This window comes from Lampris incognitus, chromosome 5, assembly GCF_029633865.1.
Source record: "Lampris incognitus isolate fLamInc1 chromosome 5, fLamInc1.hap2, whole genome shotgun sequence".
Taxonomy (NCBI): Eukaryota; Metazoa; Chordata; class Actinopteri; order Lampriformes; family Lampridae; genus Lampris; species Lampris incognitus.
Window position 1 is genome coordinate 54,399,588 of NC_079215.1, and position 23,318 is coordinate 54,422,905.

General features: G+C 43.6%; 1 protein-coding gene across 1 annotated transcript in view; it reads left to right on the forward strand.

Annotated features, from left to right (window-relative positions):
- Positions 1-23,318, forward strand: part of si:dkey-237i9.1 (SEC14-like protein 1) — a 54,726-nt gene that overhangs the window by 16,579 nt on the left and 14,829 nt on the right. Inside the window, exons 3-8 of the mRNA XM_056280007.1 lie at positions 9,434-9,583; positions 9,690-9,821; positions 13,529-13,657; positions 14,166-14,439; positions 17,089-17,198; positions 21,098-21,287. Of these exons, the coding sequence (XP_056135982.1) occupies positions 9,434-9,583; positions 9,690-9,821; positions 13,529-13,657; positions 14,166-14,439; positions 17,089-17,198; positions 21,098-21,287 (985 nt within the window). The remainder of the gene's footprint in view (positions 1-9,433; positions 9,584-9,689; positions 9,822-13,528; positions 13,658-14,165; positions 14,440-17,088; positions 17,199-21,097; positions 21,288-23,318) is intronic.

The following is a 23,318-nucleotide window of genomic DNA, read 5'->3' on the forward strand; positions in this document are numbered from 1 at the left end:
TTCATCCTCTTTATAGCTGCCCTCACTTCATCCTTGCTAATCTTACTAATCTACCACACTTCCTGATTCACTATCCCCACATCATCCAACCTTCTCTGTCATTTTCTTCATTCATCAGCCCCTCAAAGTATACCTTCCACCTTCTCAACACACTCTCCTTGCTTGTCTGCACATTTCCATCTCTATCCTTCATCACCCCAGCCTGCTGCACATCCTTCCCAGCCTGGTCCATCTGTCTAGCCAATCGTTACAAGTCCTTTTCTCCTTCCTTAGTGTCCAACCTCATACAACTCGCCTTGTGCCTTTTCCTTTTCCTTCGCCACCTCTCTCTTTGTGGTTTTTTTTAATACTGCATCTCCTTGTACTCCTTTCTACTTTCTTCATCTCTCTGACTATCCCACTTCTTCTTTGCAAGCCTCTTCCTCTGTATACTTTGCTGTACTTCCTCATTCTACCACCAAGTCTCCTTGTCTTCCGTCCTCTGTCTAGATGACACACAAAGTACTTCCCTAGCTGTCTCCCTCACTATATCTGCAGTAGTTATCCAGCCATCAAGCAATGCTTCACTACTACCATGTGCCTGTCTTAACTCCTCCCTGACCTCCCTACAATAATCTTCCTTCATCAACTTCCACCATCCGATGCTGCATAGCTATGTTCTCCCCTGTCACCACCTTGCAGTCTCCAATCTCTTTCAGATCGTGCCTCTTGCATAAGATATAGTCCACCTGTGCACCTTCCTCCACTCTTATACGTCACCCTGTGTTCCTCCCTCTTCTTGAAATACGTATTCACCACAGCCATTTCCATCCTTTTGGCAAAATCTACCACCATCTGTCCTCCCACGTTCCTCTCCTTGACACCATACCTACCCACTCCCTCCTCATCACCTCTGTTCCCTTCACCAACATGCCTTTTGAAGGCCACTCCAATCACCACTCTCTCCTCCTTGGGTTCACTCTCCACCACTTCATCCAGTTCACTCCAGAATTCTTCTTTCTCTTCCATCTCATATCCAACTTGTGGGGCAGATGCGCTGATAACATTCATCATCACACCTTTGATTTCCAGCTTCATACTCATCACTCTGTCCACCACTCTCTTCCCCTCCAATACATTCTTGACATATTCTTCCTTCAAAAGTATCCCTACTCCATTTCTCCTCCCCTCCGCACCATGGTAGAGGAGTTTGAACCCACTTCCGATGCTTCTGGCCTTACTTCCCTTCCACCTGGTCTCTTGCACACACATTATATCCACCTTCCTTCTCCCCATCCTATCAGCCAGTTCTCTCCCTTTACCAGCCATAGTGCCAACATTCAAAGTTACAACTCTCACCTCCACACTCCTTACCTTCCTCCTTTCCTGCTGCCTCTGGACATGCCTTCCCCCTCTCCTTCTCTATCGCCCAACTGTAGCATAGTTTCCACCGGCACCCTGCTGCCCAACAGTACTGGTGACGGTCATTGGTAACCCGGCCTTGACTGATCCGGTATGGAAATCTGATTTATCTGATTTGGCAAAGGTTTTATGCCAGATTCCTTCCCTGATGCAACCCTTTCATTTATCTGGGTTTGAGACTGACGGCTTGAGAATGGCTTTTGCATCCACAGTGGCTGGATTTCTGGGCTTGGGATTGACGGCTTGAGAATGGCTTTTGCATCCTCAGTGGCTGGATTTCTTAGCTACTATCTATAGTTTAAACAGCGTAATAAATCACTAGCACTCTATGGGCTTCACCTATACATAAAAACACTGAGAGGACTTGAAAGTTAGTTGGACCAAAGTTCGTTAAAAATAGTAATTGGAGCATAAAGAAAAACATACTCTGCTCTTGTCTCGACTAAAAAAATACTTTGTTTCACAAAATAAAAACCAAATGTTAAATTTCATTGGTATTTTTGTCAACAAAATGTGCAATTGTATTAAAAACAATTTTGTTCTATACAAAGCCAACAGCATTAGCTCGTAAATGAAGGCTACGGCTAACGTAGACACCACTCACAATTGCTCATGTGTTTGCTGTTAAATGTGAGATGAGAAAGGGGGAGGAAAGGTGATTGTTTTCCCACTGTTCAAATATTAAAACACCAGCCGAGAAGGTGAACCTGTCAAACAAAACATTTCTTTCATAAGGATGCAGGAACTAGTCAAACGGCTTTTTGTCACAGAATCAGCCAGTGACCATTTTGTACCAAGCCCACTCCACTGTATTTGCTGTTGTATTTTTAACACTGCTCAGCCACGAAGCCATCCTTATCAAGTATCATCACTAAAAGTGCTCCCGCCAAAATGTTCCTGCTTTCCAAGCTGCTAGAAGGGCTAGCTGAGTAAAAATAGCTGGGGCTGACCTCTGGGCGCCTGCCGGCTCTGTTGTTACACAATTGGCTACACGGGCTGTGGAGAAGAGACAGTGCTACTGGCCAACTTGGAAGTGGTCTTTGCTCATTTGCTTGTAGACCGACAAGACAGAGTCCTGAATGCCCATCTAAATAGGTTGTGAGCACTGATCTCACATTCAGCATTTACTCCTTGAACAGGTGGTGGTCTAAAGCAGTGGTGCTTTTCCAGCCAAACCTTGCACCGCCCGACATTACTAATTCAGATGTCTTCAGCCTGAAAAAGGGAAACCAAATTGAAATCAGCTGTTCACTTTGAACAATAAGATGGGTAATGTTAATGGGTATAGTCACACCACACAGTCAGCCCTCAACTGGATTATTATTCATGATTGTCATGTGGTTTCCACACCTCCCTTAAATGCCTAATTTGTTCATTTGGGTCTCCCTTCCTGGGCAAAAATCGGTGCTATTATTCCATGTCCACAACTTTTTTTTTTTTTTTTTTTTTTTTTACTGGATGTCATTCAAAGAGGACTTGTTTTCCAAGTGTAGGAAGGGATTAAGTAACCTTGTATTGTATGTTTTTTCCCATGCTCATATGGAAAGCACATAACTTCTCCAGTGGGATTCCAGGAACTATTACTCATAGCTTGGCCTGTTGAAGTGTCGTGGAATGTATCCTGTCGCCATAGAGACCGGAAAATGACCAAATGCTCTCTGGAATACACACTTGTTGCAATTAACCTTAGAAGCAAGGATATCAGATCTCCTTGGAGTTTGTTTTTACTTCTTGATGCTCCAGGAAAGGTTGAGGCAGAGGAGAATACATATTTGCTTTAGTGGAGTTTTGAAACCATGTGTGTTTGGATTGATTTGTGTTTGTGGCCTGGTCATTATCAGAGGATAACTGTTGGCTCGCGTGATGTTTTCTTCCCCTCTCTGTCATCCAGGCCCATTAACTCCTCAAGGAAAATAAAGTCTGCAAAAACAAAAAAATTGACCCAGTATTTGAAGCAGTAGAAACTTAAGTCCAATGCTATAGTAAGCGTCTCAAATTAAGGTTGGTTCTTTGAATATATATATATATATATATATATATATATATATGCCCTGTGATGGTCTGGAGGCCTGCCCAGGTTGTCTCCCCGCCTGCCGCCCAATGACTGCTGGGATAGGCCCCAGAATCCCCACGACCCCTGAGAGCAGGATGGGCGGTTTGGATAATGGATGTGTATGTATGTATGTATATATATATATACATATATATATATATATATATATATAAATATATAGTGTGTGTGTAAAATCCCCCCCCTTTTTTTCTCCCATTTGTATCCAGCCAATTACCCCACTTTTCCGAGTCGTCCTGATCTCTGCTCCACCCCCTCTGCCGATCCGGGGGAGGGCTGCAGACTACCAAGTGCCTCCTCCGATACACGTGGGAGTCGCCAGCCGCTTCTTTTCACCTGACAGTGAGGAGTTTCACCAGGGGGACGTAGCGCATGGGAGGATCACACTATTCCCCCCAGTTTCCCCCCCCCCCGCCAAACAGGTGCCCCGACCAACCAGAGGATGCGCTAGTGCAGCGACCAGGACACATACTCACATCCAGCTTCCCACCCACAGACACGGCCAATTGTGTCTGTAGAGACCCCTGACCAAGCCGGCAGTAACACAGGGATCGAACCGCCGATCCTCATGTTGGTAGGCAATGGAGTAGACCACTACGCTACCCAGACGCCAGCCCTTTGAATATTTTTTTAATGAACTGCTCAGCTAATGCTTAATAAAACACTTGTTTGACTTTAGATAACACCGGAATTAGGTGAGATTTTATTTTTCCATCAAAGATCCTGTGGAAGAGAAGTAAACGAAGAGGCGAGCTCTCAAAGTTCTCAAAGCGTGACGTACTTTTGCCATACTAACTGCTTGCTATTTATTTTTCCTTGAAGTGACTGTAAAAGTCAGGCGACGCTCTTGGGTATTTGCCAGATGACTTCAATATATGATATACGTGTTGACTGGCTGACATTCATGTAGTGTTTGCCCTCAGCTGTTTGAATTGTGAGCGACCTTGGGAGGATACTCATAGCGTGACTCCTATAACATGACTCACAATGCAAGGTGTTTTGTCCCATGCTGCTTCAAATAAGATAGATATAGGTCAGAACTCATTGGGAATGAGCCATCCCAGATTGAGTGAAAACTCGACTGTTACAAAAAAAACCCACCACACTGAAGGTGCTCAGTGGGAAACCATTTTAAATTTGCTTGAGTGACTCACAAAGTTGAAATAAACATGGCAGTGGAATTTTAGCCGAGTTTGTTGGTGTTAATGCATTTTCAGTTTTGGAACTTCTTATCCGTTGAAGCAGCCTACACGGATAATATTTGAGCTAATTTTTCACGTAGTATCAGGAGACTGTCTCGCCAGTAAAACTGAGGACTTGTTTGTAAGCTTGTGTGTCTAATTGTGATCCCTGTGCAGACCCCAAACAGCAAAACAGGGAGGAACTTGGTATTAGCAGAAAATGCAGCAAAGAATGTAATCGATTCGAAAACTATGGGTTCCTTTTTCGTACACAAATGAGCCATAGTAGTCAAATTTTGCGGGAAATATGTTCGTAGTAATGCGGTCTATTAGAATCATATTGCGTGGTTTTAACATGACTTCATTAACTTTTACTGAACCAGCAGCAAAACGGCATGTGCTTCCATTACTCTGTGAGGAGTAGCTTGGTATTCTGACCTACAGACTTCCTGTTTTTCATCTCCTCTTAACAGCCGGGCTATTTTCAGTGCACGCCAACAAGCTACAACCTAGCATTGTTTGATGGTTTTGAAAAATCCAAGGTAGTGCAACGCTCCGGGTCGGAAGTTTTACTTATTCTGGTTGCATTGTGATGTCTGCAGCAAGTGAAGTGTTTTTTTTGTTTTTTTATATGCAGGCCTAACTACTGTTTTCCGTAGGTTTAAAAAAAAAAAGCGTAGTGAAAATTGCTGAGGTGTTTTTTGGTTAAATTGTCCGTTTGTTGTTGACATAAGGTTGTTTTTGATGAGTGGAAGTGTTCACAGCCAGTGCGGTAGTGCTGACTGCAGTAGAAAGCCTGCGCAGTGAAAAACAGTGCTCAGCATTCACTCAGTCAGTCGACAGCAGGCGGTGAGCGGCCCAATGGTCCATGCAGCTCTACACCAGGAACTGCTGTACCCTGCTGACTGCTTACTGCTGGCAAAAAGCCTCTTGCCGCTGCTCCTCACATACCAGTATGAATCCTCTCTTTCCCCTGGTCTGACGATCTGATCAACTAAAGGAATTGTCGTTTTTGAAAACTTCCTTTAGTCTGGTTTTGATTGTCATTAAAGCATTTTATCACACAAAAATCAAATTTTCTGCTCATTGTTTAAGCTGTCATTGTCAGTCAACCACACGCCTAGGATCTCAAAATCAAAACCCCGTTTACGTCGCAGGGATTTTGCAGTCCCTCGTGGGTTTTAGTAGCTCTTAACGGGGCCCGCACTCTGACGCTCCAGAGAACACAGTTCCTTTATCACCCAGGACTCAGCTGACACCAACTCAGCCAACCCCCAAAACCTTGAGAACAACACTTGTTCTTTCACACTCTCTCTCTCTGTCTCTCTCTGTCTCTGTCTCTCTGTCATATATCTATTTAGTTGTGATGCATACAAACACATCTCGGTCTCTGCTTTTTGACTGACTTATGGTATTCTGTCCATTGGTCTTGCATGGTAGCCCCAGACCCACCATGAACCCCACCCCCCCCCCTCTCTGCACACTCCTTTTCTGTCCATCTCTATGAATATCCCAGCCTATCTACTTTTCTCTTTTCCTTATTTCATTTCTGTCTGTCTTTTTTTTTTAATTCATTCATCTGTATTGTGGGAACTAAAGCCTCAGACTGGATTTTTTTTTCAGTCACCAGCGAAATAAGAGGAAGTTCCTTGTGTTTTAAGGGTCAGGGAGAAATAAGCTGAGACTCTTGAACCAGTGTCATCATGCTGTGGCTCCCCTTGACCTCCACTGCAGCCCAATTTATCAGAAACCTAACATTGACACTAACCTTGCAGAGCAACTTGCTGCCATTTCATGTTAGCATAATTGTCTGGTCTGATGTTTGAGCTTGTTGTCACCTGCCTTTCAGCTGCAACTGTCAGTCAACCTGTTCAATGTGATCTGGCATGGGGTATTGTGGTGATGAACAAGAGCCCTAGGTGCCACAGCAGTCACAATGTGTACTAACCAAGGCCCAGTTGCATAACAGCTGCCCGACCTCTGCACAAAAAAGCTTATTATGCTATTTATGAAAATACCTAACCAGAGACATTCTGCTACCCCTAGGCGTACGCACAATTGCTGTGCATTGCAGCTTTTTCCATGAAGGAATTCAACAGCATAGAAATTGAGCCAGGGAACTTGTTTATATATATATATATATATATATATATATATATATATATATATATATATATATATATATATATATATATATATATATATACACACTACCGTTCAAAAGTTTGGGATCACCCAAACAATTTCGTGTTTTCCATGAAAAGTCACACTTATTCACCACCATATGTTGTGAAATGAATAGAAAATAGAGTCAAGACATTGACAAGGTTAGAAATAATGATTTTTATTTGAAATAAGATTTTTTTTACATCAAACTTTGCTTTCGTTAAAGAATCCTCCATTTGCAGCAATTACAGCATTGCAGACCTTTGGCATTCTAGCTGTTAATTTGTTGAGGTAATCTGGAGAAATTGCACCCCACGCTTCCAGAAGCAGCTCCCACAAGTTGGATTGGTTGGATGGGCACTTCTTTGAGCAGATTGAGTTTCTGGAGCATCACATTTGTGGGGTCAATTAAACGCTCAAAATGGCCAGAAAAAGAGAACTTTCATCTGAAACTCGACAGTCTATTCTTGTTCTTAGAAATGAAGGCTATTCCATGCGAGAAATTGCTAAGAAATTGAAGATTTCCTACACCGGTGTGTACTACTCCCTTCAGAGGACAGCACAAACAGGCTCTAACAGGTACTATTTAATGAAGATGCCAGTTGGGGACCTGTGAGGCGTCTGTTTCTCAAACTAGAGACTCTAATGTACTTATCTTCTTGCTCAGTTGTGCAACGCGGCCTCCCACTTCTTTTTCTACTCTGGTTAGAGCCTGTTTGTGCTGTCCTCTGAAGGGAGTAGTACACACCGGTGTAGGAAATCTTCAATTTCTTAGCAATTTCTCACATGGAATAGCCTTCATTTCTAAGAACAAGAATAGACTGTCGAGTTTCAGATGAAAGTTCTCTTTTTCTGGCCATTTTGAGCGTTTAATTGACCCCACAAATGTGATGCTCCAGAAACTCAATCTGCTCAAAGAAGTGCCCATCCAACCAATCCAACTTGTGGGAGCTGCTTCTGGAAGCGTGGGGTGCAATTTCTCCAGATTACCTCAACAAATTAACAGCTAGAATGCCAAAGGTCTGCAATGCTGTAATTGCTGCAAATGGAGGATTCTTTGACGAAAGCAAAGTTTGATGTAAAAAAAATCTTATTTCAAATACAAATCATTATTTCTAACCTTGTCAATGTCTTGACTCTATTTTCTATTCATTTCACAACATATGGTGGTGAATAAGTGTGACTTTTCATGGAAAACACAAAATTGTTTGGGTGATCCCAAACTTTTGAACGGTAGTGTATATATAGCATGAAAAAACTCCAAAGAAATCTGAAATTGTGTAGAGTTGAGAAACTTAATGTCATGGTTTTTCCACATCTTATTATTTACAGTCCCATGTAACGCAATACCAGGTGTGCTGCGAAACACAGAAGTTGTTCATGTTGAATGGAGCGATTTGGAATTAACACAAAAAATCTTTTTCCTCCCCCGAATATTGAAATTAGAAAGGGGCACGGCTCATCAACCCACAAATGATCCTTATGTAACTGCACTGACTTGTCTTAACAAATTAAACGGATCATGCAAGTATTAACAAGAATCACCTTTTCAGCCGTGGGGCTAATGGTGAACATATTTACTTCATAAGCGCCCTCACTGCCTGCCTGTTGGCAATAAATAAATAGATAAATAATAACTTTCTTAAACTAAATGAGGATAAGGCAGAAATTCTATTAGTTGGCCCCAATATTTGAAGAAAAATTGATTCATGCTTTCATTTCAAGTAGATTAGGCTGTTGCAATGCACTTCGTACTGGTCTTCCTAGGAAGTCCATTTAGAGGCTGCAACTTGTCTAGAATTCTGCTGCTTAGACTGCTAAAAAAAACAAAGAAGTGAGAACAACATCACTCCAGTCTTAGCTATACACCACACTAGCTCCCTGTGTCTAGAATTGATTTTAAAGTCCTACTTTTATAAGAAGCTCTCAACGGCTCAGGTCCGGCCTACATCGCAGATTCCCTGTTGTTTTATGGTCCTTCACAAGCCCGGCTTAGATCCTGTACTGCTGGTTTTCTAATAACTCAAAACCCCACCAAAAAGAAAATTGGAGATGCAACTTTTTTTTTTAACTATGCCCCCAAACTGTGGAACCCCTACCCAAAGATATTAGAGGCAAGCTGTTGAAATTTTTCAAACGACACATAAAAATCTCTCTTTAACCTACTCTTTTCCTAGCACAACTTCTTACGATGTGCATGCTTCACATGGAGTCCCACATGCTGTTTTTAAATTACCTTTTACACCTTTAAATGTCTTTTTTATTAGTTGATCTTTCAAACGGCTCACTTTCTCTGCAATGCTAAGCACTTTACCAGCTTTCGTCTTAATTTAATTTGTTTTTCCTGTTTTTATTCCTTTTTAAATGTAAAGCACTTGAGCTGCATGTTTTGTATGAAAGGTGCTATACAAATAAAGTTTATAGATTGCAGTAGAGGAATATTAAAAATTATAATATGATTTAAAGAAAAACAATGACATTTTATTGTTGTCATTCTTCACGTTCTCTCCCAGTTGCAGGGTTTGACTAACATTGAGCTCATTCAGTAAGAGGTTTCAAGACCCGACTTTAGGATTCAGTTTGCTGACTATACCATCTCTCCTTTCTCTCTCAGGCCTACGAGCGGCGGTTCCCCACCTGCCACCTCATCCCCATGTTTGTGGCCAGTGACGTGGTCAATGAGGACTCCAGTGAAGATGGATCCACCCATAAGGTCGAGCGCCGCTGTGCCCTTGATGTTGATGCCCCACGTCTTCTCAAAAGGGTGCGTGCAGCAAAGGTTTAGATGGCAAACGTGTTTTCAAAATTGGATTCCTTGAAGTCAGTTCATTTTCTTTACAACTGCTTTCAATTTTGTGTCTATGGTGCAGATTGCAGGGGTGGACTATGTCTACTTCATTCAAAGGAATACACTGAATCGGAAGGAGAGGACGCTTCACATTGAGTCTCACAACGAGACCTTCTCCAACAGAGTCATTATCCATGAAACCTGCTGCTATTCGGTGAGTAGCACACATTTTCAGAGATCCATTTATCCAAAGCTCCTTACTTTATACAGTGCCTTGCAAAAGTATTCAACCCCCTTGACAGTCATCACTAACTTCTGGGTTATAAAAGATACTCACACATCTGTTCCAGAACAATGTTATTTTTGTGAACCCATAAGCTCTAACAGCCTGTTCCCAAAGCCAAAATAAGTTACGTTCGCTGACATTTTCAAAATAAATTAAAAACTAAAATATAGTGCTTGCATAAGTATTCAATCCCCACATATCAATACTTTGTAGAGTACGCAGCAATAACAGCCATGATTCTCTTTGGGTAAATATGTACAAGCTTTGCACATTCTTCTGGAGTAATTTTTTGCCAATTCTTCTTGGCAGAATTTGCACAGGTCTTGCAAGTTGGTGGGATGGCGCCTCTGGACTGCGATATTCAGTCTGAGCCACAGATTTTCAATGGGATTGAGGTCCGGACTTTGACTTGGCCACTTCAAAACATTCATTCACCTTTTTGTTGCTGAGCCATGCAGTTGTTGCTTTAGGTGCTTAGGATCATTGTCCTGCTGGAAGGTGAACCTTCTCCCAAGCTTCAGTTTTATGGCACACTGCAATAGGTTTTCTTCCAATATTTCCCTGTATTTAGCTCCAACCATTCTTCCCTCAGTTTGAACAAGGTTCCCAGTGCTTGCAGATGAAGAGCAACCCCATAGCATTATGCTGCCGCTGCCATGCTTCACTGTAGGGAGGGTGTTTTTTAGGGCATGAGCATTGTTAGGTTTTTACTACACATAACGCTTTGAGTTTTGGCCAGAAAGCTCAACTTTTGTCTCATCTGACCACAAAACCTTTACCCACATCCTAACTGGGTGTCTCTCATGCTTGGTAGCAAACTCCAAGTGTGCTTTTATATGTATAGTTTTGCGCAATAGCTTCTTTCTTGCCACCCTCCCATACAGGCCAGATTTATGGAGAGCCTGTGATATGGTTGACTCGTGCACATTTACTCCAGTTTCAGCCACTGACCTCTAGAGCTCCTTCAAAGTGATTGCAGGATCATCTGTGGCTTTCCTCACCAGCCCACGTCTTGCTCGGACACAGCTTTGAGGGACGGCCTGTCCTACAAAGCGTCTGGGTGGTGTGATGCAGCTTCCACCGTCTGACAATGGGTCCAACAGTGTTCCGTGGGGCATCCAAACACTTGGATATTGTTTAGTACCTCTTTCCCGCCTTCTGCATTTTCATCACTTTGTCTGTTATTTCAGTATTCTGCTCCTTTGTCTTCATTTTCTGATGGAGTTCACTCCCAGCTAATGAACTTAACACAGAGTGCTTTTTATACCCATAAACGAGACCGTTACTTTAATATTTTAATGGTGTACACTATTTATGAATCCATTGTGTTTACCTGAGTTTGTTTTAGGAATAATTTGTCATTTGTGTAAACTTGGAGCGTTCAGAGCACAAGGGGTTGAATACTTATACAAGCACTATATCTTAGTTTTTGATTTATTAATAAAAAGTCAGCGAAACATCACATATTTTGGCTTTGGGAACATGCTGTTAGAGCTTATGGGTTCACTAAAATAATGTTGTTGTTCAGGAACAGATGTGTGAGTATCTTTTATAATCCAGAAATTAGTGATGACTCTCAAGGGGTTTGAATACTTTTGCAGGGCACTGTAACCGTGTTTCCACTGCAGGAACTTTCCCCAGGAACTAAGAACCTTTTGAGGAACAGTGTGTTTCCACCCAAGGGACCAGGGTCTAAATTAAGTTCCGGGGACATTATTTTATGCCCCAAGAACTACCTGCTCTGGCAGTAGTACTTTCTAAAAGTACAGGAACTTTGGAGCTGGGGGTTTCAGTGCTGAACACTTCTCGCAGCATTTTATTTCAACCGCCATTTTTAAAAATCTGCAGCCGCAAACCAGCACTGTGTCTGAAATCATTCACTCGTTCACTACGCACTACTCACCATCTAGAGAGTTCTATGTACAGGACTATATGTAGTGAGCTCATCGGCAATTCAGGTCATTTCCTCTGCCGTTAATTACTTCATTCCTGTCGCACAATTGGAACATGCCAGATCAGCGTCGGCTGGTGCACCATCCATAATAAATACCGACGTGCATTTTTGTGATAAATACAGTCCAGTAGAGTCTGCTCTACTCACATTAAACATATTATTTTCATGTGATTTGTCTTGTGCCTGTTGTCAAAAGGAAAACCAAACTATACTCCATCGAAAATACTTCTTAATAATACTCTATAAAACAGCTTTAAGAGCTCTGTGGAAATTCCACCCAATATCAGTCTTGTTTTATTTTTACAGTCATTCAAATATTTTTGATTAGTGGAAGAAACAGAATTACTAGACAGAGAAAACCGAGACATGCTGCTGTAAAACAGCCGTTGCTTTTTCATACGTCAGCGGACTAATTTGCCTAATCTTCATGGGTCTTTAAACTCTGGTGGAAATGCAGACGACAATGTGCTGAGGGAACCTTTTAGTTTCTTGAAAAGTAGACCCTGGGACTAAAAGTTTTGGGTACTTTGGGTGGAAACGTGGCTTAATACGTTGCATTTTTATTATGGCTGGGCGATAACCAGACCTCCAACTGTATGTTGACAGTATTGGTTCCATGCTTCATCCATTGACCTTTACATGACTACTCATGTGCGTGCACTCACGTACATGCATGCACACACACGTACTTTGTGTTGCACTGCATTGCAGATCTGCACCTCAGTGAATAAATGCTCAGTGAACTAATGAGGTCAAGCACGTTGTAATACCCTGCAACCAAGAACAGTGCTAATTTTAGTGACAAGGCTGTGCTGGGACTCTTCTTATGTGCCTTAGCACTCAGCACCACTACTCAGTAACTGGGATAGACAGCACAATTAGTCTGAGCTAATGGACTCTATTAAAGCTGAAATATTTTGGTCGCCAGGGCTAAAGGAGCGACTAGTGTGTTAGCACATAGTGCTGTTCAGTTCACTTACACTTCTCATGTACTCCTGGTAGAATTCGTTGACAGGTAAGCGGAATAAAAATATGCTTCACTTCAGTGATGTGCAGTCAGGGGAGGCAGGGTAGGTAGTGCCTTACCCAGGCTAATAAGAAAAGAAAAATGAAATATGATAGTTTAAAAAAAGGGGAAAAAAGTTTTATTTATTTATTTAATTATTTTAACTTTAATTTCTTAAGATTGTTGTTTTATCAATAAAAGGCATGCCCTATTCCGGATGGCTTGCTCTCAAAGCTAGCATTCGTGAATGCAGGCTGCTTAGGCAGAGTCTGCTTGTGCCTCTCTCTGGCACAAATAAATATAGTTCACTGCCTACCCAGCCATGGACCTCACTGCACGTTACTGCTCCACTTTTTAAGCAGAACTGGAAGGAGCACTAGAGCATAATCAAAGCTAAGTAATGCTCAATGCTCACCGACAATGACGTGGATGTATAACTGTGTGTGTGAGACCACAAATTTGCATTTGCTGATAACACTCTACTGCACTGAAATTCAGCTCACAAACCCCTCAATCTGTGCTTTGTATCAAGTGCTGGGTAAATCTGAAATACACGCTCCCACTCACAGCAGGCTGTGTGAAACCGGCTCCGAGTTCATTACCATTCAGTAAAGCTTAGTGTGTGGTAACCATAGTTACATGTTTCTCTGTGTATGTGTTGGGGTGGGGTTACAGGTCCACCCAGAGAATGAAGACTGGACATGTTTTGAGCAGACAGCAAGCTTGGATATCAAGTCTTTCTTTGGCTTTGAGAGCACGGTGGAGAAGATTGCTATGAAGCAGTATGCTAGCAGTATCAAAAAGGTGTGTATGTGTATATCTCACTCCTAATCAACCATCAAACACCTAGGTACCAACATTCATCAGATATTCACGAGCTTGCACACACACATCCTGTCTCCGATTATCTCATGTACACACATTCAAATGCCCATTTATAAAGATTTTGTGAAGATCCTTAGTGCACCCCATCCCCCTCATGGAACATGATGAAGCTTAGTTGTTTTGAGGACATACCATTTGTATCTATGCAGAGCGGGGATCGGCCCAGTGTTCACTTAAGAAGTTTCTGTTGTGTATGTCAAGCTACTCTGTGTTGCTGTTGCATGAACAGGCCTATAGAAATTCTTCTATAAATACCACCTAAGGAGGTGCTACCTACCATATGAGTTTCGAAACTCATTGGGTTGAGCAAGCAGTTGGCTGTTCTTCTCTTCTACATCCTTGTGTCCTGCACCTTTCTCCCATATCTTAAACCAAATGATCCTTGATCACCACCTGCTTTGCTTCTCTCCTCCGGCTTCCTACTCAGGGCAAGGAGATCATTGAGTTTTACCTAAAGGAGTTAGAAGATGAGGGGATCACCCATGTACCCCGCTGGACACCCTCCTCTCTGCCTCTGCCTCGCCCTAGACCTACCAGCCTCTCCACTAGCCCACCTGCCCTCCCCAAGCTCCTGGCCACTCCTGCTGTCACCATCCCCACGCCTGCTGATGCTAAAAACGGTGCCGCTCAGGATGCCAGCAAGGATGGCAGTACAGTTCCACCGGACAGCCTGACGGAAAACCAGGCCGGTACACCTGACGGTGGGTCCATTCACCCCGAACAGGGCCCTCAGTATTTCTTCCATTCTGTTTATCAGTTGGTGACTGTGTGTCTTGCTTCAGAAGTTTCTGCCCCTGAAATCAAAGTTTACTCAGGTAGGGGTGTAGCCGTTCACATGTTCCACCCGTGTAACCGTTGGGTACAGGCCTCAGTTCATGGAACACAATGCACCTTCAGTGAACCGCAGTCTTGAAATTAGCGTCTTTGTGAATAAACTTCAGATGTACATGTGCAATTTCAACTTGGCTGTAGCCAATGGCGATTTCAGCTTTTACTTTAAACTGTCTATGGGAAATATGCCAACCTCTAAAACCTCCTAGGCAAGCCTCTGAAACGATGCAGGAGCTGTCTCTAGTTACACACCGCTGTCCAGAAAGAGTGATATTTGTTTGCTGACACTCTATAGCATGCAGTAAATTCACAATAACGCCAAATATAAACGTGGCAAAAAAAAAAAAAAAACCTGCTAGTGCATCTTGATGCATGCTCAGTAATCCAAGTAAGGGGGCATCCAGGTAGCATAGTGGTCTGTTCTGTTGCCTGCCAACACGGGGATCGCCTGTTCGAATCCCCGTGTTACCTCCGGCTTGGACGGGCGTCCATACAGACACAATTGGCCGTGTCTGTGGGTGGGAAGCTGGATGTGGCTATGTGTCTTGATCGCTGCACCACCGCCTCCTCTGGTCAGTCGGGGCACCATTTGGGGTGGGGTGGGGGGGACTAGGGGGAATAGCGTGATCCTCCCATGTGCTACGTCCCCCTGGCAAAACTCCTCACTGTCAGGTGAAAAGAAGCGGCTGGTGACTCCACATGTGTTGGAGGAGGCATGTGGTAGTCTGCAGCCCTCCCTGGATCAGCAGAGGGGGTGAAGCAGCGACCAGGACAGCTCAGAGAGCAGGGTGATTGGTCAAGTACAATTGGGGAGGAAAAGGGGAAAAAAAAAATCCAAGTAAGGACATCTCAGGAAGTTGAATCAGTTCATCTGGACACAGCGTGTAATGGTAGAAAGGTTTCATCACTCATTCAAGTTGATTACATCAGTCTCAGCTGACTACATGCATCCCCGCCCTTATAAACAGTACAGTTGCATAACAACCGAAACCAGCGATCGATTTCATATGCAAATTGCCGTGACCATTAATTAGAGTTACAATGGCCATGTGTACTGTTCACAGAGGACTGGGGAATAGTTGTAGAGTAGAACGGGGAGTCAAAGAGGCCATCCCTGAACCGGGGGTGGGGGTGGGGGAGTACATCTGTCGCCATCTTACAATGTTGTGATTGCAACTATTCCCCTATCCTCTATGAACTGATTCAACTTTCTGGAACTGCTAGTGCATCATTTTTGTGATGAAATGTATTATACAGATTTAAATAGAGTGGTTCAAAGGGTGCCTGACAGAAATTGAATTGATTGGTGTTCAAAACATCTCATCACTGGCCCGTCTTAACAGTAGCAATCCTCAAACAAGTACCAAGCATGTCAGATTGTTTTCTCTAAGCCCGTGTTGCGGTATATCGTAATACTTCCCTTCTTGCTATGGTGTCTGACCGTCAGCCAGCTCACTTGGCTCATGTACATCGTGGCAGAGGGAACTCCAATGTAAACCACATGTCATTGTAATCAGTTGCATTCACTGTAGGCAATGCCATGTCCACATCTGCAGTTTGAGCCATCGACAGATGAAGGATTTCATCAATGTTTACCAGAAATAAATGAGAAAGAAACAAATGGAGACAACGTAATGATATGGCAATGTTTTTAAAGAGAGAAAAAAAAAGTTTGTACACTTGTTTATTGACAGATGTGAAATGAAAATTGACTTTGTTACCTTGTTAGCTCATTTGCGTAATCATATTATGCACCTAATCAACAACGAATGGCAAAAATAATCACAGATATTTATCTTTTACTTATTTATATCAAAATTGAATTGCTGGGCGTCTAGGTAGCATAGTGGTCTATTCTGTTGTCTACCAACACGGGGATTGCCGGTTCGAATCCCCGTGTTACCTCCGGCTTGGTCGGGCATCCCTACAGACACAATTGGCCTTGTCTGCGGGTGGGAAGCTGGATGTGTGTAAATGTCCTGGTCGCTGCACTAGCGCCTCCTCTGGTCGGTTGGGACACCTGTTCAGGGGGTAGGGGGAACTGGGGGGAATAGTGTGATCCTCCAACGCGCTACTATGTCCTCCTGGTGAAACTCGTCACTGTCAGGTGAAAAGAAGCGGCTGGCGACTCCACATGTATCGGAGGAGGCACGTGGTAGTCTGCAGCCCTCCCCGGATCGGCAGAAGGGGTGGAGCAGAGACCGAGATGGCTTGGAAGAGTGGGCCAAGTGCAATTGGGTAGAACCCCCCCCCCAAAATAAATAAATAAATAATTGAATTGACTCAACTTCCTCTCAAATTTTTGTGATGGCGGCGCCATATATATATATTTAATGAACAGGGGGAAATAAAACAATCCGGGATCCAAAGACTGAAGTACAGACAGAACCGTGAATTTAGTGACCCGTAACACCCTTACTACGCTGTGATATTGCAGAGACATAACAGTTCATCAGCTTTGCCTTGGATTGTTTAATCGTATGTGATCATTTAAGGTGTGTTGTTTTTGTTGGGTGCAGACAAGCTGGACGCCGACTACATCAAACGCTACCTGGGTGACCTGACCCCCCTGCAGGAAAGCTGTCTGATCAGACTACGCAAGTGGCTGCAGGAGACACACAAGGGCAAGGTAACCCACACACACATTGCACTCGCGTATAAACATGCATACATACATACACATGAATACACACATACCCAAATTTATTAACTTCTTTCCTTCCTTTCTACCTTCAGTGGTAGTCGCTAGGCAGCCACATTAAGCGAAATTCAGTCGCCAACAGAAAACCACACTGCCATAATGCTTTTAATGAACAGTAAATGTATGGGGCGGGTCCCTTTCTCTGGCGTGCCGATTTGAGCGGAAGGTGCTGGTCCTCCAGCTAAAAGCCAGACATGAGCTTTTTTTTTGGGGGGGGGGGGGGGGGGACAACACCGCAACTGGAAACCACCATTTGACTGCGACCTCAGATCAGACAAGACAGGATGCTGAATTTAAGCATATTACTAAGTGGAGGAAAAGAAACTGACCAGGATTCTCCCAGTCGCAAAGAGGGAAGAGCCCATCACCGAATCCCTGCTCGCAGTGGGCACAGGAAATGTGGCATATAGAAGACCGCTTGCCCGGTGTCCTATGGCGACAGGCATGGGGGCAAGTCCATGAATACTGGGAATGGCATCCGGCGCTTTACCTGTGCCGCCGTCCGTAGGGTTAGTGATTGTGTAAGGGAGGGCATCCGACGTAAAATGTTGCCAAATCTCTACGCGGATTGACAAGCCCGCCATTGGTGCTGTGCCCTCACAGGGTACCGATGGAAACTGTCAAATCTGCTGTGGCGACCCCTGGGAAACAGGAAACAAGCCGAAAGAAGAAGAAGAAACTCCAAATACAGCATATAACCGAAAACAAGTCAGTTTCTCCCCATTTTAAGAGCGTATTTAGGCGTCTCAAGGGCAGTGCTTAGTACTTGTAATTTGACAGTGCAATCCTGGTTGTCCAGATGTTGCATTAGGCAGTCTGTTCCTGTGGTTTCTCATCTCAATGTTCATTGTGGAAAATGTTGATTCACAAGTGTATGCTCTTACAAAAAGGACACACACACACACACACACTGCTTTACATTTGGGTTCTTCCTGACAGCATTCATATTGCAGAAGTGCAAAACTCTGAGCTCAGATTTGAGGATGTCATTTGCATTACATTGGACAAACTGACATTCCACTACTGTGTGGTCAGAGGAGAGGCCTGCAATGACTGCAGTCAGAGATAACACTGGCTTTTGGAAAGGGTTCGCATGAAGTTAAAAAAAACTCCTTGTAGTCCTGCACATAATTGAATTTTGATCCAAACTCCTCGTATAGATCCTCCAGCACTTCCACAATGGGTTTGATTTGGAATGCTGAGTATGTCAGCTCCAGAGGTGGAATGGGGGGGATCATTATGGAAACTTCATTCATCATCAGCCGCTTCTCCAGGGCTGGGTCGCGGTGGCAGCAAGCTAAGTAGGGCACTCCAGGCGTCCCTCTCCCCAAGCAACACCCTTCAGCTCCTCCTTGGGGATCCCAAGGCATTCCCAGGCCAGATTGGACATGTAGTCCCTCCAGCAAGTTCTGGGTCTATCCCAGGGTCTCCTCCCAGTTGGCCATGCCCGGTAAACCTCCAAAGGAAGGCGCCCATGAGGCATCCTAATCAGATGCCCGAACCACCTCAACTGGCTCCTTTCGACGCAAATGATTATGGAAACTTAAAATAATTCCATAAAATAAGGCTTTTTTTGTAAAATTAAACATACTTGGAATGATATCATTCCCACCCTTCCCAATTGAAACCCTGCTTCCAGGAGGTTTGTCTTTCCCTTGGAGCTGAAGGTTTAGTGCGTTCAAGTGACATGTGGTGTCCATCAAGAAGGCCAGCTCTACTGTCCCCTCTCAGGGTTCTCATGCATCCTAGAAAGCCTGGAAATGGGGAAAAACACCTGGAAAATGATAAAATTGAATGCGTGTTCTGGAAGTATTAAGTCCCAGCAAATTTTAAAGTTATGTTTTAAAATCGTGTTTTTACCTGCTGAAATTGCGTAATTTTGGTGTAATTTTTAGGCAAGATTGCATATTTGTAAGCCGTGTTTTTAGCCGCTGACATTACACATTAGTTGCTTGAAGCTCGGATGGATATTTTCAGTGACCAGCTAAGAGTTGCACAGTCCTTTTAGAGCCTGTTGGTGTTTTGATTTGCTCAACCGTCACAAGATGCTTCCAGTCAGAATCCGTTCTATTGGCCAAGTGTGCCTATGCACACGAGGACATGGACTGCAGTTCACAGCAACTTCTAGCACTTGCACTTGCATACATCACTCACACAAAAAAGAAGAACAAACGGAAGAAATAAATGGAACAACAAAACAGGACATTGGAGGCAAGCACGTATGCACAGCATGCATGTCGCTACTATACGGTTTTGTTGTGGTTGAACTCCCGTGTGAATACCCCAAGTTCAACGTCTTTGTTCTAGACTCGAGAAATGTAATGTTACCAATGGTGATATTTCAGTAAAACTTGGTGATCAAATGGTAATTGTTTGAGGGGTAGTTTATAAGTTCGTTTGTTTCTCGGCTCATTACCAACAACGATTTAAGGGACTCTAAAAAAAAAGCCAATGTATTCACCTCAGTTTTGCAGAGTGATGTAAATATTGATGTAAATATGGTGATGTAAATGTATGCGGCATGGTGACACAATGGTTAGCGCGGTTGCCTCACAGCAAGAAGGTCCTGGGTTGGAACCCCGGGGTTGTCCAATCTTGGGGGTCGTCCCGGGTCGTCCTCTGTGTGGAGTTTGCATGTTCTCCCCGTGTCTGCGTGGGTTTCCTCCCACAGTCCAGAGACATGTAGGTCAGGTGAATCAGCAATACTAAATTGTCCCCAGGTCTGAATGTGTGTGTGTCGGCCCTGTAATGGCCTGGCAGCCTGTCCAGGGTGTCTCCATACCTGCCGCCCAATGACTGCTGGGATAGGCTTCAGCATCCCCGCGACCCTGAGAGCAGGATAAGTGTTTTGGATAATGAATGGATGGATGGGTAGTTTATAAGTGTGTGTGTCAATATTAGTGTATGTTAGGGAGTCCACACTATCATAGATCACCCATGTCAGTTTCTGAGCAGAAGAGGTTGATCTATCCATGGCTTTGTGTTGCCCTTTCATTAAAGCAGTAAGTTGGTCAATCTTAGTCTTTCTGAGTTTACTGGCAGGTGGGAATTTGTCACTTAATGTGAACACTATAGAAATGATGTTCCAGATTACGTCTTCTGGCGTGGTAAAACATTGTAGGTCTGTGTCATCAACTGCAAAGAAAAACTCAGTTCTCGGTTTTTCTTGGAACTGTTGGTGTTGGTGGTGTTTGGCCAGTGACTTCCTCTCTTTGGTTGCTTCCTCTGGCTCGTGTGTGCATACTGACGCTAGCGTTGACTCAATCACCACCCTTATTTTCTTTCATAGTCTGAGCCTTGGCTGGTTACTCATTATTTCTATTTCTCATTACTCATTATACTCATTATTTCTAAATGAATAACAACAATGAGCCTTGTTGTTGTTGAACCTCAAGGCCCATTATTGGGAATACACACAAAGATATACACAAAGTTAATCAAACAAATGATCCATGTTGCGTTTATGTCCATTTATTTTCTGTGCACTGAGAAAGTGGGCCTGTCAGCCAGTGTCAACAGCCATGAGAAGCTTGTCAGAGAGGAAAAGCCGATTATGGCAGACCATTTGGGCTGTAAATCTGCCAGTCACATGCTGACAAGGCTTCATGCCCTACCTTTTTCCGACACTGCAGAGTGCCACTGCTGTTAATCTGTAAAGTTGAATCAGCTAATGGATAGCGTTGGCATTGTGGCCACTTGCTATGTTACTTTAACATCACACACCCTCCTTGAATTCTGCTGGCTTTGTCTTCCTCAGCGTAGGTTTTATTCTCCTTTATGGAAATGAGCTGAACGCTAAACATAACCAGTCTCCCTTTAACCCGTAGATCCCCAAGGATGAGCACATCCTGAGATTCCTGAGGGCCAGGGACTTCAACATGGACAAGGCCAGGGAGATCCTGTGCCAGTCTCTAACCTGGAGGAAACAGCACCAAGTGGACTACCTGCTGGAAACCTGGAGCTCACCGCAGGTCCTCCACGACTATTACACTGGGGGCTGGCACCACCATGACAGAGGTAGGGCACTGATGCAGCTTTGGACAAGAGGGGAGGGAAGGGTTGTTTATGTGTGTGTCCTTGTTCAGCTGTATTTGTGAAGACTAGTTTGAGTTTTTAACCACAAAAGTGGGGACATTTTGGCAGCTTCTCACTTCTTCGGCGGTCTATTCTAGGGATAGGGCTTGGGTTTAGTATCCAGTTTAGATTAGGATTAGGTTGAGGTTAGGTTCTGGGTCAAGGTTTGGTATGTAGCTCTGATGATTAAGGTTAGGGTTAGGGGCTAAGGAACAAATATCTACGGCAGGGGTTGGCAACCTATGGCACCCGTGCCCACGGTGGCACGCAGGGCCATTAACATGGGCACACGGAGCAATTCGAGAAAAATATTTTTTTAATATGCTTTTTTATAAAATATTTAAAATGATACTGAAATAATTAATTGTCTCAAAATAGACCATTGTTTTTGACAGCAAGAGAATGCACACTATTGACGTGGTCTATCATGCTCCTCCCCCTCCCTCTGATCTGCCCACGAGCGCAGCATTACAGTGGTAGTGACAACGTAGCATAGCTTGCTAGCTAGCTTTCTTTTTTGCTTTATGTCAAGAACAACTTGCAGTGGCAGAAGCAAAAAAAAAAAATTAGGTAGTCTAATATTCGCTTCTTTCAGCCATCTTGGCCAAACGAATTCGGATTTATTTCACAAAAGCACCGAGCTGTGTTCACGCTCTGCTGCGAAGATGTTGTGTGTTTAACTTCAAGTGTAAAACGTCATTTTGAAACGAGGCCCGAGAAAAATGTCAAAGATGAGGCCGATAAAGCTGAATCAATCCAGAGTACAGTGGTCCAGCACGGGAAGCAAAGCAGCGTGCTTACAACCTGATGTGGCGCCCAAAACCAAGCTACAGAGGGCAACTATGAAGTCGTACAGTGCTTTAGCACGGGAAGCCTCCCACGCGCTACGTCCCCCTGGTGAAACTCCTCACTGTCGGGTGAAAAGAAGCGGCTGGTGACTCCACATGTATCAGAGGAGGCATGTGGTAGTCAGCAGCCCTCCCCGGATCGGCAGAGGGGGTGGAGCAGCGACTGGGATGGATAAGTGTGGGGTAATTGAGCGGATACAATTGGGGAGAAAAAAGAGGGGAATAAAATCCATACTCACTTTTTGTCGCACGTTCTCTATCCCTCTGTCTCTTTCTTTTTCTCTCTCGCTGTGTCTCTTTGTCTTATATATTCATACTGCTGATAACTGATATCAATCAATCAATCAATCAGATTTTGTTTGTATAGCACTTTTCATTCAAACAAATGTAACACAAAGTGCTTCACACAATAAAACAATGAAATCAATAAAATCTCCCCCCTCACAAAAAATAAATAAATACAAGTACGGGCAAATTATAGAAAAGTACAAACAAGTTTAAAACTGAGTTAATAAAATAAATAAAAGTGCCATAAACACCGATTAACTAAAAGTAACAACAGAGCAGAATATATAAAAATGGCAAAATATATAACACACACACACACACACACACACACACACACACACACACTATGAATTTAGCGGTGGGCTGTTTCAAAAATTAAGGTTTTTAACCTGCTTTTAGATGTGTCCATTGTGGGGGGGGCCTCTATCTGTCGTGTTTTTCCAATTACCCACAACATCAAGTCACACACACACGTACACACAAACACACACACAAAAACTAACTTCATTCTTAACCAACAATCAGATCTGCATCTCAATTACACACAAAGTCAATTTGTCGGCCTTACTTGGATACCTCAATAGCACACGTGTATCCTCTCTCTCTCACACCCCCCTTGTTCTCTCAGTCTGTCCCTTATTCAAACACACCCCCACACACTTTCACACACTCACTTTTACCACACCAGCGTTTTACCGCTGTTTCGGATGACCTCAAGTGGTCCTCGTTTAGAGCCGAGAGATGAACCTGTGATGATGAGCATAGGGCCACATATCCTGTCTCACTCAGTCCATTACATAACCAGAATTATGTGCAACTAATATCTCCCTCCTGTCTC